This window comes from Carcharhinus amblyrhynchos, chromosome 1 (assembly GCF_965287045.1).
Source record: "Carcharhinus amblyrhynchos chromosome 1, sCarAmb.v2.hapA, whole genome shotgun sequence".
Lineage (NCBI taxonomy): Eukaryota > Metazoa > Chordata > Chondrichthyes > Carcharhiniformes > Carcharhinidae > Carcharhinus > Carcharhinus amblyrhynchos.
In genome coordinates, this window is record NC_137324.1 from 101,388,960 (window position 1) to 101,410,703 (window position 21,744).

The 21,744-nt window shown below is 43.3% G+C and overlaps 1 protein-coding gene across 11 annotated transcripts in view; it reads left to right on the forward strand.

The window, feature by feature from the left end:
- The first annotated feature begins 907 nt into the window (after positions 1–907).
- Positions 908–21,744, forward strand: part of lcorl (ligand dependent nuclear receptor corepressor-like) — a 138,635-nt gene continuing 117,798 nt past the window's right edge. For 10 of the 11 annotated variants that reach the window (XM_080189601.1, XM_080189633.1, XM_080189672.1 and 7 more), the window contains exon 1: positions 915–1,012. In XM_080189601.1, the coding sequence (XP_080045727.1) occupies positions 916–1,012 (97 nt within the window). In that variant the 5' untranslated portion in view covers position 915. Of the gene's footprint in view, positions 1,013–21,744 lie in introns of all 11 variants that reach the window. The other variant, XM_080189641.1, reaches the window with a different exon arrangement.

The window sequence follows — 21,744 nt, forward strand, 5'->3', positions numbered from 1 at the left end:
GACTGTAGGGGTTGTGTGTGTGGGTGTAGACTCTGGACTGTAGGGGTTGTGTGTGGGTGCAGGCTCTGGACTGTAGGGGTTGTGTGTGTGGGTGTAGACTCTGGACTGTAGGGGTTGAGTGTGTGGGTGCAGGCTCTGGACTGTAGGGGTTGTGTGTGTGGGTGCAGGCTCTGGACTGTAGGGGTTGTGTGTGTGGGTGTAGACTCTGGACTGTAGGGGTTGTGTGTGTGGGTGTAGACTCTGGACTGTAGGGGTTGAGTGTGTGGGTGCAGGCTCTGGACTGTAGGGGTTGTGTGTGTGGGTGCAGGCTCTGGACTGTAGGGGTTGTGTGTGTGGGTGTAGACTCTGGACTGTAGGGGTTGTGTGTGTGGGTGTAGACTCTGGACTGTAGGGGTTGAGTGTGTGGGTGCAGGCTCTGGACTGTAGGGGGCTGTGTGTGTGGGTGCAGGCTCTGGACTGTAGGGGGCTGTGTGTGGGTGCAGGCTCTGGACTGTAGGGGGCTGTGTGTGGGTGCAGACTCTGGACTGTAGGGGGCTGTGTGTGGGTGCAGGCTCTGGACTGTAGGGGGCTGTGTGTGGGTGCAGGCTCTGGGCTGTAGGGGGCTGTGTGTGGGTGCAGGCTCTGGACTGTAGGGGGCTGTGTGTGGGTGCAGGCTCTGGACTGTAGGGGGCTGTGTGTGGGTGCAGGCTCTGGACTGTAGGGGGCTGTGTGTGGGTGCAGACTCTGGACTGTAGGGGGCTGTGTGTGGGTGCAGGCTCTGGGCTGTAGGGGGCTGTGTGTGGGTGCAGGCTCTGGGCTGTAGGGGGCTGCACCGCCTCCAGGCGCTGAGCTGATGACAGCCGTCAATCAGAGACGCGGAACGCGGTATGTAAATGAGCGCGGTGACGTCAGACGCAGGCAGCAGGCTGGGACAGAATGGCGAGTCAGTGCGGCAGCCCCAGATGTACGGCAGAAAGAAGAGGATTTCGGCGGGAACTCGATTCGTGGCGGTACAAACTCATACACTGTGTAGGTAAGGATGGCGTCCCCGGTTTCTGCAGCCGCCTTGGTATCCGTGTCGTTGTTGGTTGGCACTTGGGGCGGGTGGGCGCTGAGGGGAGAGGGAGCCCCGCTCCTGGCTCTGAAGTTGCTGCTCCGGAGATACCTGGCACCATTTTCTTTTGTCTTTGACTCCGAGAGCCCTCTCGCCATTCCGGCGAGTCCCTCAGGCTGGGAGCAGGGGGGTATGGGGGGCTAGTGGGTTCACTCGGTTTGTGAGTAGATTTAAAAGAGAGGCTGACCGGGCTGGCGGTTAGGTTTTATTTGTTGTTATTGTTGTTGTTGTACTCTTTGGGCGCGAGCGAGCGGCTTTGGCCGAGAGGGAGTTTTTTTTTAAAAAAGTGACGGTTGATGGCGTGGCGGTTCCGTGAGGAAGTTTGTATTGAGTTGGCTGCCATGGTAATGTTGCTGAAGGAGGCCTCCCCCTCAGTACGCCTCTCCTCCCTGTCTGTCCCTCAGCCTCTCTCTCCTCATTCCCTCCGCACTCCGTGGGAGTGGCGGTGGCGCCGGAGCCTACCGGCCGCGGAGGAACAAAAAGCGGCTCACGTGACTCCCCCAGAGAGTGACCCGGCTCCGACTTCCGCTTCACCACCCGCTGCCCCAGGGGCACTCTCCACCTCCGCCAGTCAGTCCCTCCACACTCACCAACACAGAACGCTTCCCTCTTCTTCCCAGCTCGCGCCATCCTTCACACCTATTTTTACGGACTGATTAAACTTTTTTTGTTCGCCTTTCGCAAACTTTCATTCTCTCCCCCCCCCCCCCCCCCCCGCGTGTTCCTCCTCCGTGCAAGTTGCTGCTTTTTTCAGAGATACGGCGCTTCCTTGCAGGGTTTTCGATCGGATGGACCATGTCCACACGATCTGCCACAACCCAAAGCTTCTGGGGCTCTAAAGCTGCTGCTGATCCCGCGCGGCCATTTCTCTTTGCCCTTCTGCCTCTTAATCTTTCACTGACCGATTGCTACAACAACCACTGTTTTGCAGAGAAGTTTCCTGGGATTTATTCGAATACAAGCTTACCTTAATTTGACGCAACTTGACCGTTAATTTTTCTAGTCTTTGTTTTTGATTTCTGTTGTTAACATCATTGTTTTGCGTCAGCGAGGCATGGCGGATGTTCCGTGTACCCGAGGTACGTTTGCCACTTTTGTGAGATTTCGGGTGGGAGAAGCTGTGTTTGACGCATGGCAATCCATCACCATGTTTGAGTCTCCCATTCAAGCGAATGCCAAATCTATACTTAAAAAATGGTTCCTGCCTAATAAGGAGTTGTGCAAAGTAACATCCCTTTTTACGTAGCTTTTAAGATTGCTCAGATGTGTGCAGGGGTAGTGCTGGAGTTCAGAAACTAGAAACAGGAGTAGGCCATTCGGTCTCTCGAACCTGCTCCACCATTCATTATCATCATGGCTAATCATTGATTTCAATATTCTGACATCCCCCACTTCCTCTCATATCCCTTGATCCCTTTAGCCTCAAGATCTATATCTAATTTCTTTTGAAATCAGACAACACTTGGGCCTCAACTACCTCCTATATAGTGAATTCCACACATTCACCACCCTCTGAAGAAATTTCTGCTCTCGTCTCAGTTATAAAAGTTTTGCCTCTTAGCCTCAAACTACAACGTCTAGTTCTGGATTCCTCCACCATTTGGGAACATTCTTTCTGAATCTATCCTGTCTAACCCTGTTAGAATTTTGTAATTTTCTATGGGATCCCCTCTCACTCTTATGAACTCCAGTGAATATAATCCTAAGCGATTTAGTCTCTCCTCACGTGACAGTTTAACTGCTAAGATTGCACAGACCACCAGAGTATGCCTGTTGGGTAGCTGGAACCACATCACTTGTCCACTGAGCTTTAGCCAGTGTTACTTTGAACTGGGGAAGAAGAAACTGCCAAATCTCATCAATGGATAGGGGTTGGTTGTTGAGGCATCAACACCACTCTGCATAACTTTTTTAGGAGTCAGAATACCAAGACAACAATGCAGGAAAGGAGGGAATGGGGAGGCAGCAGTGTGAGAAGACCACTTTGTTAATAAAGGGACATGGTTTGTTTCTCATCATTTCAGTTCAATTTCACTTGTCCTTCTGAATCACTCTTTCTGTTGGATGAGACAGTTGGTTAGCAGGACTCAGGGATTTCTCAAGAATAGCACAATTGAGTGCTTTGCATGAGAAATCCCTTAATGCCGCAACAGGATGTTCTTGGGGGTGCTTTCTTGGGTAAATACTTGCCTCCTTAACCCCCTCTGGTAGGGATGTCAGATCATTTCAGTGCATTTGCAAGCATCATAACAAACTTGATTGTATATTGTTTTACCACCAAGATGGTGTTTGCCTCTGATCTGCTCCAGAACTGTTCTGCTTGCTCTCAAGACCGTTTGGAATCTGGCTGATCTCTAGTACAATGCTGAACTTTAAATCTCTTGAACAAAGTCCAAATGTGAATGCATAAGTGAATTGGTTGTCTACTGATGTATAAGATGCAATTATCTGTGGCAAAACCTGCTTGGATCATTGAGATGAACCAAAGCATCTCCAAATTGACTTTGCCATTATTTACTCTGAGTTCCTTCTATCACACATTTTTTGATTTAAGTTGCGCACTAATTGAGAGGATCTGATGATTCTGAACTATGCAAAATTGTTTACCTATACAGCTTCCTCTGATCTTTTCTCTGCCCTAATCCTCTATCCCCGCTCTTTACTTGTGCTCCCTCTTCCCGGGTTCACTGATTTCATATTCCGCGTTTCCCTGTTGCTATACGTATATAGTAATCAGTTTTTGTACCCTGCATGCTGAGATCATCAATCCGCTCCTATCCCCAATTAAAATAAAGCATTATTTGCTTTTTCTTTTTTCTTTTCACTGTCTTAGATGGTGTTGTCTTACTGCCATGCTTCCACTATTCCCTGTTCACTATTCTCCAGTGTGCTTCAGTGCTGACAACACTGAGGCTGTCCAGCAAGCAGTGTGCATGATTTTGTCAAGGTCTTGTTTTTCTCGAGTCTTCTGGACTGTACTGCTCCTTTCTTTACCATACTCCTTCAGTGTCTCTAGCAACATGGTGCATTTCTTTCTTAGTTGGACTCATTATGATTCCTTTAACAGTGCCTGTCCATGCAGATACGGGGAAAGATTGCATCCTCGGTTATATTTTTGCGATAACTGCGACCAGGGTGTCAGATTATATTCGTTCCCTGACATCCAGCATTACTCCATGTCTATCAATTCTGTACAGTTATTACGCTGTCCCACTATACATTTGACTATAAGCCAGCACCAACATTTTTACATACTATATAGTGCCTCTGCTGTAAAACAAGATGCTTCATAGTGTCATCAAATTAAATTTGATACCAAGCCCAAGGATATTAGGGCACATAACAAAACCTTCATCGCAGGTTTCAAGGAATTTCTTAAAAGTGGAAAAAAGATGAGGTTCAGGGAGGCATTTGCAGAGTTTAGGCCATAGTCGCTAATGATGGTGCAGTTGAACTCTGAACTGTGTCTGCATGGGTTTCCTCCAGGTGCTCTTCCCATAGTCTAAAGATGTATGGGTCAGATGCATTGGCCATGTTAAATTACCTCTTAGTGTCCCGGGATGTGTATGTTAGAGGGATTAACAAAGTAAATATGTGCGATTACGGGGATAGGGCCTAGATGAGATTGTTGTCAGTATAGGCTCGATGGGCCAAATGACCACCTGAACTGTACAGTTTCTGTGATTCTATGATCTAGAGGCCAGAATTAGGAAAATTACTTTTTTATTAGAGGGTTCTAGGGCTGAGCATAGAACATTACAGCGCAGTACAGGTCCTTTGGTCCTCGATGTTGCGCCGACCAGTGGAACCAATCTAATGACCCTCTAACCTAAACTATTCCAATGTTATCCATATGCCTATCCACTGACCATTTGAACGCCCTTTAAGTTGGCGAGCCTACAACTGCTGCAGGCAGGGCATTCCACACCCTTACTACCCTCTGAGTAAAGAACCTACCTCTGACATCCATCCTATAACTACCACCCCTTAATTCAAAGCTATGACCCCTCATGTTAGCCATCACCATCCAAGGAAAAAGGCTCTCACTGTCCACCCTATCTAATCCTCTGATCATCTTGTATGCCTCAATTCGGTCATCTCTCAACCTTCTCTCGAATGAAAACAACCTCAAGCCCCTCAGCCTTTCCTCATAAGACCTTCCCACCATACCAGGCAACATCCTGGTAAATCTCCTCTGCACTCTTTCCAATGCTTCCACATCTTTCTTGTAATGTGGCAACCAGAACTGTACACAATACTCCAAGTGCGGCCACATCAGAGTTTTGTACAGTTGCAACATGATCTCACGGCTCCAAAATTCAATCCCTCTACCAATAAAAGTTAGCACACCATATGCCTTCTTAACAACCTTACCAACCTGGGTGCCAACTTTCAGGGATCAAGCACATGTATACCGAGATCTCTCTGCTCGTCGACACTACCAAGAGTCCTTCCATTAGCCCTATACTCCGTAATCCTGTTACTCTTTCCAAAGTGAATCACCTCACACTTTTCCGCATTAAATTCCATTTGCCACCTCTCAGCCCAGCTCTGCAGCTTATCTGTGTCCCTGTGCAAACTGTAACATCCATCCTCACTGCCTACAAATCCTCTGACTTTGGTGTCGTCTGCAAATTTACTAACCCATCCTTCTACACCCTCATTGAGGTCATTTATAAAAATGACAAACAGCAGTGGCCCCAAAACACATCCCTGCAGTACACCACTAGTAACTGAACTCCAGGTTGAATATTTCCCATCAACCACCACCCTCTGCCTTTTATCAGCTAGCCAATTCCTTATTCAAACTGCTAAATCACCCTCAATCCCATACATCCGTATTTTCTGCAGTAGGGAACAGTAAGATCATGGAGAGATTCAAAAACATGGCTGAGAATATTAAAGTCCAGGCAATATATTAAGCAGGAGCTGTAGGCCAATGAGGACCAAGGTAATGAGATTTAGTGCCATCAAAACCAAAGTCATTCTATTTTTCCATGTTGTCTCCTGTCTTTGAAGTGTTCCATCCCCTCAATGGTGAAGACACACTCATATGTATTATCACTTCAAGTTCTAATGCTCTTCTGCCACCACTGCCCAGAATTTTAACACTATCCAATATCTAGTGACACTCTTTTGCTCCAAGACATAAACATAAAATTTTGCACTGTTGCTTTCAAAATTTTAACCTGTAAGATGTACCCACTGACAGTTGCATTTTTTGTTCCATTCATTGTTATTACACTTCCAATGAATGCTGCTATCTTAGAAGATGTGGAGATGCTGGCATTGGACTGGGATAGGCACAGTAAGAAGTCTCATGAAACCAGGTTAAAGTCCAAGAGGTTTATTTAGTAGCATGAGCTTTTGGAGCACTGCCTCTTCATCAGAGTGCACTCACCTGTACCTTAGAAGATGAGACTGAAAGCAATGGAAGTCACTTTTGAACAAATATTTTGTATTTGCCTTTATAGTTGAAGATGCTAAAAGCATCTACACTAAGGATAGTAGAAAGGGAGGGAGTACCTGGGATTAATAGCTTCCACTAGTGGAAAATGTGCTAGGAAAAATAATGGGACTGTAGATCCTAATGGCTTATGTCTTTTGTTCTTAAAAGAAATGGCTGCAAAGAACAGAAGATTATAGCAATATATTCCTTAAATACCCTAGATTCTGGAAAGATCCCAGGGGATTGGAAAATAGAAAATGTATTGTCCCTGTTCAAGAAAGGTAGGGAACAGAAAGCAGAAACTATAGGGCAGTCAACCCAACATCTATCATTGTAAAAATGCTTGAATCCATTATGAAGGAAGTAGTAACAGAACATTTTAAAAATCATTATAATCACACTGAATCACTTGGTTTTATGAAGGGAAAATTGCGTTTGACAAATTTCTCTTAAAGACGTAGCAAGCGTGATGAATAAAGGGGAAACAGTAGATGCAGTGTATTTGGATTTTCGAAAGGCATTTGAGTACTATGTCAATGGTGACTACATATGGTAAAAGCTCATAGTACAAGGGAATTTTATTGAATGGCGGGGCAGGCTCGAGGGGCTAGATGGCCTACTCCTGCTCCTATTTCTTATGTTCTCATGCTAGCCTGACCAAAAGCAGAGTCAGGATAAATGGTTCATTTTCAAGATGGTAAACTAACTGGTGAAATGCCACAGGCAAATACAAAATATTTGTTCAAAAGTGACTCCCATTGCTTTCAGTCTCTTCTAAAGTACAGGTGAGTGCACTCTGATGAAGAGGCAGTGCTCCGAAAGCTCGTGCTACCAAATAAACCTCTTGGACTTTAACCCGGTGTTGTGAAACTTCTTACTGCGCCTACCCCAGTCCAATGCCAGCATCTCCACATCTTCTAAGATAGCAACATTCATTGAAAGTGTAATAACAACTAATGGAACAAGAGATGCAACTGATAGAAGACAGCGGGTGGTGGTTGATGGGAAATATTCAACCTGGAGTTCAGTTACTAGTGGTGTACCGCAGGGATGTGTTTTGGGGCCACTGCTGTTTGTCATTTTTATAAATGAGCTAGATGAGGGTGTAGATTTGCGGACGACACTAAAGTCGGAGGAGTTGTAGACAGTGAGAATATTAAAGTCCAGGCAATATATAAGCAGGAGCTGTAGGCCAATGAGGACCAAGTTAATGAGATTTAGTGTCAGCAAAACCAAAGTCATTCTATTTTTCTTTATGATCTACTTTCGTGACCTGGATGAAAGGACTGAATATTGTAACCAAAACTACTGACAAAACAAAGCTAGGTAGGAGGAAGGCACATAGTCTGCAAAAGGATATTGATAGCTTAATGTAAGTTGGCAGATAAAGCACAGTGGGGAAGAATGTTAGGTTCTGCATTTCCATTCTTCCCAAAATGCAGAACCTTATGTAATTAGAAAGAGAATGCAGAATGTTGCATTTGATGGTTCTGGGTGTTTTGCTACATGACTCTAGCATGCAGTTACAGGAAGTAATTGGGAAGGCAGATAGAATGTTGGCCCTTATTGCCAGCAGGGTGGAATATAAAAGCAGGGAGGTCCTGTAACTTGTACAATTTTGATTTCTTTATTTAACAAGGGATATGCTTGCATTAGAAGCAGCTCAGAAAGCTCACTAGGCTAATTCCTGGGATGAAGGGATTGTTCTGAAGTGAGAAGGTTGGATGGATTGGACTTGCATCCATTGGAGTTTAGAATGGGAGGTGTTCAAATTGTTGTACAGAACTTGAGTATTGCTGAAAGAAAGACATGCTACCAAAGCTTTTTTGTTCTCAAGGACAGATTTGCAAGAATACCAATTGTAATGGGAACAACAATTTATACTGCATGAGAAGAGAGTACTGGTTGATTGGCAGGTGGAACTTTGGCAAAGGAGTTGCCATGGAGAATGTACCAGAGATTAGTTAACTGCCAAGCTTTTGTTTAAATTCAAACCAGGCAGGTCGACTGGTCAAGGCACAGTACTTGGACATGCTCCTTCTGTCTGCAAAGGATAGGGCCTTTTGTGTGAGTATGTGAAGCTAGCACACATCAGTGAGCCACACTACAAGCTCAGCTGATAATCTTAAATCGGTTCTTGGTATGATTCTCAGCACAATCAGGATTGTTTAACGTGCACTGTAATTGTGAAATCACATCTGTTGTTGGACACAATGTTTTGCGTTCTGCAAGCATGGGCTGATATAGAACATAGAACATTACAGTGCAGTACAGGCCCTTCGGCCCTCGATGTTGCGCCGACCAGTGGAACCAATCTAATGACCCTCTAACCTAAACTATTCCAATGTTATCCATATGCCTATCCACTGACCATTTGAACGCCCTTAAAGTTGGTGAGTCCACAACTGCTGCAGGCAGGGCATTCCACGACCTTACTACCCTCTGAGTAAAGAACCTACCTCTGACATCCGTCCTATAATTACCACCCCTTAATTTAGAGCTATGTCCCCTTGTGTTAGCCATCATCATCCGAGGAAAAAGGCTCTCACTGTCCACCCTATCCAATCCTTTGATCATCTTGTATGCCTCAATCAGGTCACCTCATAACATTCTTCTCTCCAATGAAAATAATCTAAAGTCCCTCAGCCTTTCCTCATAAGACCATCCCACCATACCAGGTAACATCCTGGTAAACCTCCTCTGCACCCTTTCCAATGCCTCCACATCTTTCTTATAATGCGGCAACCAGAACTGTGCGCAATACTCCAAGTTTGGCCACACCAGAGTTTTGTACAGTTGTAACATGACCTCACGGCTCTGAAATTCAATCCCTCTACCAATAAAAGTTAACACACGGTACGCCTTCTCAACAACCTTATCAACCTAGGGTTTTTTTCTAGCAGAGAGATCTCGGGGTACATGTGCAAAGTACAGTTAGCACTTTGCCTATTGCGAACAGCCAGAGGGATATGCTGATCCCCCAGTTTTGGGGGATCAAAACCTGCAGTAGACAGTAATAGAAAGTCGTTGGTAGATTTCTCAACTAGCACGTTGAGAAAAGTGAGCTCAATTGACTGCCCCATTTCAGTGGTGAATTTGAGTGCAGGATGGAGCCCATTAAGGTATGTAAAGAAATTCTTGCATACAGCTGCAAAATCAGATACAGCAAATGCATCATCTACATATTGGAAATAGGCAAAGGGTGGGTAGGAGGTTAGGTGTTATTCTATCAAAGATGCTTTTATTGTGGAAATCGAAAAAAGGTGTTGGTGTGAGCTGGTTCTAGAGGAGGTCCTGTGACAGCATTGTCAAACAAGCATACGGACAAGGTTATTGATGTGCAAGTCCTGTATGGTCTTTGCAAACGTTAAGGAATCCTTTAGCTGTGTTTGTGGAAAACTTGTTCAGAGCTGACTAAAGCAAAGTTGCTCAACCAGGTGGCCATTTAATGTTGTGCCGAACCACCCATAGATAAGGTAGGATGTAAAGGGACATCAGTATGGCATTTCATACACAATTTCAATGGTATGTCTCTTTTTACAGAAATACTGGAGAAGTGTTCTTGTTGAAGTATATAAGATTGAGGAGGTTTGACAAGGTAGATGTTGAAAGAATATTTTCCAGTCTAGAATAGGGTGTACAGTTTCAAAACAAAGGGGTCTTCCCTTTAAAGAAACTTTCTTGAGGGCCTGTAATCTTTGCTGTTCCTTCATTGTGCTTTGATCACGGCTATAAATTTTCCCATTCTATATTCTGCTTGGTAACTACCATTTTGGATAGTGAACTTGCATAGACAACAATGTCAGTCACCAATTGTTTTGATATGAAAGTTGGAGTCTCCGACAGTGCAGTACCTTCATGTTCACTTAAATGGGCCTTGAATACAATATGACTCGGATGAAGATGCTGTCACTGAGCCAATCTGAAGGTTGAGTTTCATCCCGTCTCTCAACTTTAGCATATAATTTAGGCTGCTCAGTAGAATGCTGAGGAAGTGCTTATAGAGGTGCTGTTATCCTGCAAAACAATAACCATGAGGCATGTCATTTTCATGCATGGCTTTGGTGTGTAAAAACTAATCAGTGGCAATTTTCAAACAGTAACAGAAAGTTGTCTCAAATCCACACAGCTTTTGAATTTGCCCAGCTTGCTGTGTGCTTGATTGGTTGCCATGTTTTCCCACATTACATTGACTGCACATCAGAAACAATCTGTTAGTTGTCAGGTATTTTACAATGTGATAGAAAAATAAAACATGAAGTGAACCAGAAATTTAAGGAGACAGGAGAAGCTGAAGTTATTTCCCTTACATCAGTGAGGTTTATCAGGACATTTGATGGACATGTTTAAAATCATGCAAGGGTTTTTTTTAAAAAAATACTCCATTGTGGAGAATGGGCCAGGCAAAAAACAAATCATCTCCTTGCTCCAAAAAACAAATTCAAATTGAATCCAATTCATGGTACCCACAAGAGAGACAAGTTTTCAGTCAACTTTTTTAGTTTAATTTTGGGAATTTATTTTTTCTCTTCTCCTTAAGGCCTCAGTCTGCTTTACCTCTAACAATGCAGATTTAATTGCACAAAACTAGTGATACGATTTGTCTATCCCTTTCCTCTGAAGAAATGCTTCGCCAGCTCTGTTACAGAAAGAAACAAATACAGCCAACTCAGGAATTTGTCTTGGAAAAACCTGTGTACACCTTCACCATTACTAGAAAGGCTAGCATTTATTGCCCATTCTTTGTTGCCCTTGAGAGAGAGGGTGGTTGTAGATTTTTTTGTGTTACTGTTGTCCATTTGGTGAAAACAGTCAATGCTGTTGTGTATCTATTTACACATATTGGCCCAGTGAGAATGAAAGAAAGGAAAATGTACGACCAAGCCTCAGTTTGTTACTTGGAGAAGAAGTTTTGAGGTGATAGTGTTTCACTACTGGCAGAAGTTGTGGGTTTGAAAGGTTGTTAAAGAAGCCACCCCCAAGATTTAACAATAATATTTCTATTAATGTGGTGATACTGTGCTGTTTTGATATAAGAACATAATAAGAACATAAGAAATAGGAGCAGGAGTAGGCCATCCAGCCCTTTGAGCCTGCCCCGCCATTCAATAAGATCATGGCTGATCTGTCATGGCTCAGTTCCACATTCCCGCCCATGTTTTATGCTTCTGTAAACTGCTTTAAGAGGAAGTGTTTTATTGCAAGAGTCATTTCTTTGATAATTATGCAGCAGATGTTAAGAATGTAGGTTAAATGATTTTAGCTAGAATGTATAACTTTGTAGCTTTAATGGATCTTTTATTTAGGTTCTCTTGGGATCTTAGATTAGGTATGCAGCATCATGTGAGTTTTGGTTAGGTTGACTGGAATGGAGTCATGTGATTAATGGGTGGAGCTCAGCTTGCAGGAGAGCCCAGTTTCATTTTTATTTCAACATACAAGTAGTTGCCACCTGGTCCTGCTAGAAGAAACCGTGCGCTTTCTTTCTGTCTCGTTCCCTGGAAGTGTTCTGAAAGTTCCAAGCCTGGTAACCTAAGTCAAAGCATGAATGCCTGTGTTTTGCTAACTAATTTTAAAGAGAGGTTTAAGTCAGAAATATTACGTGATTGGAACTCATAGTGATAAATTAGCAGTTAAGAATCATATCTTGTCATGTTTAAGTATTGTTCAGTTGTTAAAGGTTGATGTAATTTATGGTTACAGTTGAACTGTATTAAATAAAATTTATTTTAATAAGTTGTCAATAGAATTGTGCATGGAGTGAAGCATTTTATCCTCACACTAATACCAAATAGAAAATTGTTGGGGCTTAGTCTGGCTTCATAATATACCTTGTAGTTTCTGATCTGGTACCCTAACAGTGGTTAGACTTGTTGGAGTGGTCCTTGTCTGGTGCTTGTGTGGTATGAAAATTACTTCTCACTTACCAATGTAGGATGTTCCATTGTGAGAAATTACAGATAGAGCCACTGTTGTCAAGGTCCATAACGGTTACTGTACTCAATGTTTTCAGTTCTTTCTTATATCAGTTGAAATTAATTAAACTGGTGAAAGCTTGTAATTGTGGTGGAGGAGACCTCGGGAAGAGGCCACTATGGCTCATCCACTGACTGTAGACCTCTGATCTGTTCGTTGTGGAATTGCCTGATGCCCTGCTTTCACTATTCAGCCTATGTGTGAATTTTTGTAGTTTCAAAGTTGGTTCATTTTAAGCTATGTATGGTGCTACTCCTGGCATGCTCTTTCACATTCCACATTGAAGCAGGCTTAGTCACCTGATTTGATGGTAGTAGCAGAGTAGGGATATACTAAGCCATGAGATTGGTGGAATGCAGTACTGATAATTGTCCACACCTCATAGATACCCAGTTTTAAGTTTAAACTTTTTTTTACATCTATCCTATTTAGCATAGAACATTACAGCACAGTACAGGCCCTTCAGCCCTCAATGTTGTGCCAATCCTAAGATCAAGCTATCCCATTCCCTATAATTCTGGTGTGCTCCGTGAGCCTATCCAAAAACCGCTTGAAAGTTCTTAAGTGTCCGATTCTACTAACACAGCACGCAGTCTATTCCACACCCCAACCACTCAGAGTGAAAAATCTATCTTGGACATCCCTCCTATTTCTCCCACCATGAATGTTATAGTTATGCCCCCTAGTAACAGCTACATCCACCCGAGGAAATAATCTCTGCACGTCCACTTTATCATCTTATAAACCTCTTTTGTTAACCCTCATTCTCCTCCGCTCCAAAGAGAAAAGCCCCAGCTCCCTCAACCTTTCCTCATAAGACTTGCCCTCCAAACCAGGCAGCATCCTGGTAACTCTCCTCTGCACTCTCTCCAATGCTTCCACATCCTTCTTATAGCGAGGTGACCAGAACTGAACACAGTATTCCAAATGTGATTTCTCCAACGTCCGGTATAGCTGCAGCACAACCCCATGGCTCGCAAACTCAAACCCCCCTGTTAATAAATGCTGACACTCTATAAGCCTTCTTCACAGCTCTATTCACTTGAGTGGCAACCTTCAGAGATCTGTGGATCTCTGTTCCTCCACGTTCCTCAGAACCCTGCTGTTGACCCTGTAATCTGCATTTCAAGTTTGTCCTATGAATGAATCACCTCACACTTATCAGGGTTAAATTCCATCTGCCACTTTTTGCCCAGCTCTGCATCCTGTCAATGTCTCTTTGCAGTCTGCAAGAGCCCTCCACCTCATCCACTACTCCTCCAATCTTGGTGTCATCAGCAAATTTACTAACCCACCCTTCAGCCCCCTCTTCCAAGTCATTGATAAAAATCACAAATAGCAGAGGACCCAGAACTGACCCTTGTGGTACACTGCTGGTAACTGGCCTCCAGTCTGGTGGTAATTCCACATAAACTTTAGGGTATCCTCTGTGAAGATGGGATTTGTCTCCATAATGACAGTGGTGCAGCTGCAACAGATAGATGGATGAGGTCAAGTTGATTTTCTGTCTGCCTGCTGCAAGCCCGGAATTAGCAGCAGTTTCCTCCAGGGCTCAGTCAGTAGTGGTGTTACCCAGCCATTCTTTGGACGTTGAAATGTCTCACCCATGTTCACTGTGACCTTGCTATTTTTGGTGATGCTTCCAAGTGGCATTTCATCTGGAGGAGTACTATTTTATCATGTTGGAGGATGCTAATCAGTAGGAGTTTCTTTACGCATGTTTGATCCAGTGCTATGACGCTTCATGAATGCAATATTAAAGTAGGGACGTTTTGCTACAATTGGATATGGTGTTGGTGAGATCACATCTGGAGCGCTGGGTGCTGTTTTGGTCTCTTTATTCAAGAAAGGACATAATTGTATTTGTTGCAGTTCAGAGAAGGTTCACTCGACTTGCTCCTGGGATGAAGTGTTATCTTATGAGGAATGGTTGGAGAAGTTGGGTCGAAGTTCGAGAACAGAAGAATGTGGGCTGGCACAGTGGTTAGCTTTGCTGCCTCACAGCACCAGGGACCTGGGTTTGATTCCTGGCTTGGGTCACTGTCTGTGTGGAGTTTGCGCGTTCTCCCTGTGTCTGTATGTGTTTTCTCTGGGTCTTCCGGTTTCCTCCCACAGTCCAAAGATGTGCATGTTAGGTGGATTAGCCATGCTCAATTGCCCATTAGTGTCAAGGGGACTAACAAGGTTAAATACATGGGGTTATGGAAATAGTCTGGGTGGGATTGTAGTCAGTGCAGATCTGATGGGCTGAGTGGCCTCCTGCACTGTAGGATTCTATGATTCCAAATTGAAACACACAAGATCCTGGGGGACTTGACAGAGTGGATGCTAAGAGAGTGTTTTCCCTTGTGGGAGAGATGAGAACTGGGGGGGAAAGTTTAAAAAATAAGGGGTTTCCCATTTATGGGATATGAGAATAATTTTCACTTGAGGTCTTTGGTCTGTGGAATTCTCTTCCCCGGAGAGCAGTGAAGATAGGATAATTGAATATTTTTAAGGCTTGAATTAAATAGATTCTTGATTGGCAAACGAGTCAAAAGGTATAATGGGTAGGCAGGAAAGTGGAGATAAGACCACACAGGCTCAAGGGCTCAAATAGACCACTACTAATTTGTATGCTCGTAAGTACCTCTTGGTGTCCCACTACTGTTTAGCCCTAATTCCATCCTATTTCTCATCTATACCTTGGTCAGGGATGTCTTGGTGCCACTGCAGGGCATTCTAGAGGGGGATAGTGAACAGCCAACAGTCCTCGTGCATTTAGGCACCAACAATATATTTAAAAAATGGGATGAGGTCCTACAAGCTGAACATAGGAAGTTAGGAATTAAACTAAAAAATAGGACCGCAAAGATAGTAATCTCAGGATTACTACCAGTATCACGTGCTAGTCAGAGTAGGAATGTCAGGATAGCAAAGATGAATACGTGCTTGAGGAAGGGATTCAAATTCCTGGGACGTTGGAACCAGTTCTGGGAGAGGTGGGCCCAGTACAAATAGGTCAGTCTGCACCTGGGCAGGACTGGAACCAATGTCCTTTGGGTGGGTGGGGGTAATGTTTGTGCTGTTGGGGAAGATTTAAACTAATGTGGCAGAGGAATGGGAACTGATTCAGGAAGTTAGAGGGAAGTAAAGTGGGGACAGAAATAGAAGGTAGAAAAATCAAAAAAGGCCGCAGTACCAAGTACAGAAACTATGGAGAATTCAGTGAATGGGTCCAGTAAGGCTAAGAGAAATAAAAGCAAATTACTGTGGATGCTGGAATCTGAAACCAAAAGAGAAATAAAACACCGGGAGAGTGTACAAAACGTGACAGGACAGATGGTCTGTGTGTGTTCTTTAGTGCACAGACTATGACAGGTAAGGCGGATGAACTGTAAGCTTGGATTGTGAGCTTAGTGCCAACGAAGAAGGAAGCACAACACATTTCAGGAAATTGAAAACTGATAAGGCTCTTCAGGAATACAAAGAAAACGGGAAAGAGCTTAAGTAGGGACTTTGGAAGACTAAAAGTGGCCATGAAATGTCCTTGGCAGGCAGAATTAAGGAGAATCCCAAGGCTTTTTATACATGGGTAAGAAGGTAGAGGGTAGCTAAGGAAAGGATGAGTGCATTGAACGAGGACAGTGCAGGGAATTTGTGTGCAGAGCCAAATGAGGTGGGTGAGGTCCTTCATGAGTACTTTGCATCAGTATTCACAAAGGAGAAGGATCGGGAATTTAGAAAGGAGGATGTTGACATTCTAGGACATTTTGAGATTAAAAAAAAGGAGGTATTGGAAAAACTTTAAGGTGGATAAATCTCCAGGGCCAAATAGGGTCTATCCCAGAATACTTAGAGAAGCGAGGGAAGAAATTGCTGAAGCCTTGGCCAAAATCTTTGCATCCTCTAGCTATGGGCAAGGTACCAGAGAATTGGAGAGTAGCTAACATTGTTCCTCTGTCTCATCGCCACCTTGCCCTACTTAAACAATTCAGGAAATTACAGGCCTGTGGTGGGGAAATTATTGGAGAAGATTCTTGTGGATAGGATGCACTTACATCTGGAAGAAAATAGGCTTATTAGTGGTAGGCAGCAAGGTTTGTGAAGGGGAGGTCTTGTTTCACAAATTTGATTGATGACTTTGAGGAAGTGACGAAAAAAAGTTGACCAGGGCAACAGATGTTGCATATATGGACTTGAGTAGAGTCCCTCATGGCAAGCTGATGCAGAAGGTGCAGTCACATGGGATCCAAGGTGAGCTGGTAAGATGGATATAAAACTGGCTTGGATGTTAGTGTCATGATGTGAATATGCTGGCGTTGGACTGGGGTAAACACAGTAAAAAGTCTGACAACACCAGGTTTAAGTCCAACCGATTTATTTGATAGTAAACTCACAAGCTTTCGAGGTTAAGCTCTTCTTCAGGCACCTGAAGAGCTTAACCTCGAAAGCTAGTGAGTTTACTATCAAATAAATCAGTTGGACTTAAACCTGGTGTTGTCAGACTTTTTACTTGGGTGTTAAATAACAGAGAGGTCTCTGATCTGTGTCAGTGGTGTTCCACAAGGATCAGTGCTCAGGCTTCCGTTGTTTGTAATATATATAAATGATTTGGAGAAAAATGTAGGTGGTCTGATCAGTAAATTTGCATATAGTACAAAAATTGATGGAGTAGCAGATAGTGAGGAGGATTGTCAGAGGATAGAGCAGGATATAAATTGGCTGATGACCTAGGCTCAAAGATGGCAGATGGGATTTAACCCTGACAAAGGTGAGTTAGATGCAGTTTGGAAGCTCTACTGCCAAAGGAAGTATACAGTAAGTGGTAGAGCCCTTAGAAATATTAGCATACAGAGGGTCTAGACATGCAAATTCACAGTTCCCTGAATGTGGCAACTCGGGTGGTCAAGAAGGCATATGGCATGCTGGCTTTCTTTGGTCAGGGTGTTTGAGTATAGGAATTGGAAAATCATGTTGCATCTGTATAAGACTTTGGTTAGGCTGCATTTGGAATATTGTGTACAGTTTTGGTTGTCATACTACCAGAAGGATGTTGTTGCATCGAAAATAATGCAGAAGAGACTTAACCAGGATGTTGCTTGGTTTAGAGGATATGGACTATGAAGAAAGCTTGAATTGTTTTTACTGGAGCGTTGGAGGATGAGTGAGGACCTGATAGAGGTTTGCAAGATTATAAAAGGCTTGGATCGAGTCGATATTCAAGAGCCTTTCCCAAGGTTGAAGGGTCAGTTACCTGGGGGCATAGATTGAAAATGAGGGGGAAAGTTTCAAGCGATGTAAGGGGCAAGTTTTTCACATAGGGTAGTGAATACCTGGAATGTGCTGCCAGAGGAGGTGGTGGAAGCAGATTCTATAGGAGCGTTGAAGAGGCATCTGGATAGATACATGAATAGGCAGGGAATAGAAGGATATGAAGCATGTAGAGACAAGAAAATATTAGATTTAGACAGGCACCTGTGTCAGCATAGACTTGGTGGGCCAAAAGGCTTGTTCCTGTGCTGTACTGTTATTTGTTCTTTGCTGCCCCTGAGTGATGTCATCCAAAAGCACACTGTTACTTTTCAAATTTACTGACACGCAGCTCTACCTCACTGCTTTTCTTGAATCCTCCATTGTTACGAAATCATTACTGAATCCAGTACTAGATGAGTGAAAATTTCCTTCAGTTAGATATTGGAAAGGATTAAACTATTGGCTTTGGCCCCTTCCCCTGTAACCCTCATTCAATTGTAACCCTCATTCAGGTAATTGTTGTCTCCGGACTTGACTGTTCCATTGTATTCTTGTGTTGACTCCTACATTCTTCCTCCTGTAAACTTGAGATCAACAAAAATAAACTGCTGACATGTCCCTTCTCGCTCCTAGTTCTGTGCTTGTTGACTACCTTGCTTCCCAATAAAGCAACACTCCAGTTTTAAATCTTGTTTTCAAATCCCTCCATGTCTGTCTTTCTCTCTGTATCATTGTAATCTTTGATGGCATCACCACCCTGCAGTCTTTTAATTCTTACCTCCTGACTCCTGGTTTTAATTGCCCCACCATTGGCTACCTTGCCTTCAATTTCCTAGGCCCTCTGGATTTCTTTCTTGAAATTCCCCCTCCCCTCTACATGTCAACCTTTTGAGATGCTCCTTAAACCTACCTCTGACGAAGTGTTTTGTATTCTGCTCTAATGTGCATGAGTCGCAAAAACCCAGCCTGCAGGTGCAGCAGGTGGTCAGGAAGGCGAATGGGATGCTGGCCTTCATAGCGAGGGGGATTGAATATAAAAGTAGGGAGGTCTTGCTGCAGCTGTATAGGGCATTGGTGAGGCCGCAGCTGGAGTACTGTGTGCAGTTTTGGGCGCCGCACCTGCGCAAGGATATTTTGGCCTTGGAGGGAGTGCAGAGGAGGTTTACTAGGCTGATACCGGAGTTGAGGGGGTTGAGCTATGAGGAGAGGCTGAATAAACTAGGCTTGTACTCGTTAGAGTTTAGAAGAATGAGGGGAGATCTCATTGAGACGTATAAGATGATGAATGGGATGGATAGGATAGAGGTGGAAAGACTCTTCCCGCTCAAAAAAGACAGTAGGACTAGGGGGCACAGCCTCAAGATAAAGGGGGGGCGGTTCAGAACGGAGTTGAGGAGGAACTTCTTCACTCAAAGGGTGGTGAATCTCTGGAATTCTCTGCCCGTTGAAGTGGTGGAGGCTGCCTCGCTAAATATTTTTAAGAAGCGGGTTGATGGGTTTTTGATAAGAGAGGGGATTAAGGGTTATGGGGAGAGGGCGGGAAAGTGGAACTGAGCCACGACAGATCAGCCATGATCTTATTGAATGGCGGGGCAGGCTCGAAGGGCCAGATGGCCTACTCCTGCTCCTATTTCTTATGTTCTTATGTTCTTATGTTCTTATGTCACCTGAGGCGTCTTGATGTGTACTTTTGCTTTACAACACTCATAACACCTTTGGATGCATTATATTAAAAGTGCTATATAAATATGTTTTTGTTGGCATAACGAGAAATGCTGATGTTGATCTGAGTATGACTGTCAGACTGTTGAATTGATGAGTATGGGATGGTTCTCCCAACTGTGAGATCAGTCCCCAGCTGTTGGTGAGGAGGACTTTTCAAGGTTGACTGGACTGCCTTTGTTATGTTCAAGTCTGATGCATTGGTTAAAACTGAGTGATTTGTCAGGCTTTTATTCTTGTACTACTACGTAGCAGTTTAATGCAAATGAGTGCTGTGCTAGGCTGTTTTAGAGGGCGGTTTAGAACCATCAGAATGTTGTGGGTCTGGAAATACGTAAGAGGCCAGACTGGCTAAGAACAATGGGTTTCCTTCCCTAACAAATGTTAGTGAACCATTTGGGGATTTGTTTTGCAGCGATCCAATAGATTTGTGGTCATGGTCACTGATACTAGCTTTTTATTCCTTTTTTTCTAACTGAATTTAGATGAACCAATTGCCAAGACAGTTTTCAAATTGACATCTCTTGAACAAGTTTAAATTTTGTGTGCATCTGTTTTTATTTGGTTGGACCATGACTTGACAGCATTGACCACTTTTGATGCATTATGTTGTTTTGCACAAGTTCGATTGAAGTGTATGTAATGTAAATGTTCTTTCATGATGTAACAAAGAATAGGAGGAGATGTGGACTATATGACCGCTCAGTATGAACTTGGCTGATATTTGACTTTGACTCCACTTTTGCCCACTCTTTATATCCTTGATTACTTGGGACCAAGAATCTGCCTATCACCGTCATGAGTACATTCAACAATGGAGCATCCGCAACCCTCTTGTGTAGTGGTGTGGAGAATTCCTAAGATTCACAGCCCTTTGAACAAATTTGTCCTCGCCTCAATCCTAAATAAATCAACCCTTTATCCTGAGACTGTTCCTCTCATCCCAGGAACAATGCATTGAGATGTGTGAACAGTTGTGTGATCTACCTGAAATAACCAAATACAGTTTAAGTGCCTCTTTTGTAATTGACATCTACATTATTTGTCCTATGTGATAATATATTGACCATTAGGATTTGTTTTGCTTTTAGATAAAAGTGGATTCTTTTTGTTTTATTGAGGTGGTAGTACTTGAGAGAATTATATTGTTGTATAGGAGTACATTAGGAGTAACAAGGCAAAGAAATACTCAATAGATGGCAGGGCACTAGGGAACTCAGAGGAATCTGATGGTGCTTGTCCACAAATTCCTGAAGGTGGCAGGACAAGTTCATAGGGTAGTTAGGAAGGGGTAGGGAACATGTGCTTTGTCGGTCATGATTTAAGTTATAACAGCAGTAAGGTTATGTTGGAGCTGTACACAACTTTGGTTAGGGCACAATGGAATACTGTGTGCTCAATTTAATTTAAATAAAATAAAAATATTGCAAATGCTGCAAAAACTCTGTAGGTCTGACAGCATCTGTTAATGTTTCAAGTCCATATGACTCTTCAGAGCTGTTCATGTTCAATTTAAAATCTGAACTTAAACACTTTTGATTGAGGAACAGAAATGAGTGATTTAGCCATTATTAAATTCAAAGACTTCACGTCTGCTCCATGCCCTAGTTGCATATTTGCTCTATATCTTTCAATATCTCTTGTTAACACACATCTATAAATCTTGGATTTAAAATTAAAATTGATTTTGCATAAATGTTGTTGATGCAAGAGCGCTCAAAATTTATTTCACCTGCTATATGGAAGTGTTTCCTATTTCACTCCTGAAAGATTTGACTGTAATTTTTACATGATATAACCTCTAGTCCCAGACTCCTCGGCCACCAAAAATGGTTTCTGCTTGTTCCCCATAAAACTTTAATCAAATCACTGCTTAATTTTCTAAATTCCAGGAAAAACCACTTTAATTTGTATAATCCCTCCTGACAGTTTGACCCTTTGAATCCAGATATCATTCTGGCAAACCTATGCTGTACTTTCACCAAGGCCTCTCCTTAAGGCATGGTGCATAGAACTATCTGGTCACTGTGTTCTAACCAGAGCTTTGTATAGTTGAAACATATGCTTCCTGGCAATCTAGCCCTCTAAATGCAAAGGCTAACATTCCATGAACATAACAGAACACAAGAAATATAAGCAACAGTAGACGACTAAGCCTGCCCTGCTGTTCAATACCATCATGGCTGATCTATGCCAGTCTCAACCTTTGTGCCATCTGTCCATAACCCTCTACTTCTCGATCTATCAAATATTCATCCCCCTCCACTTT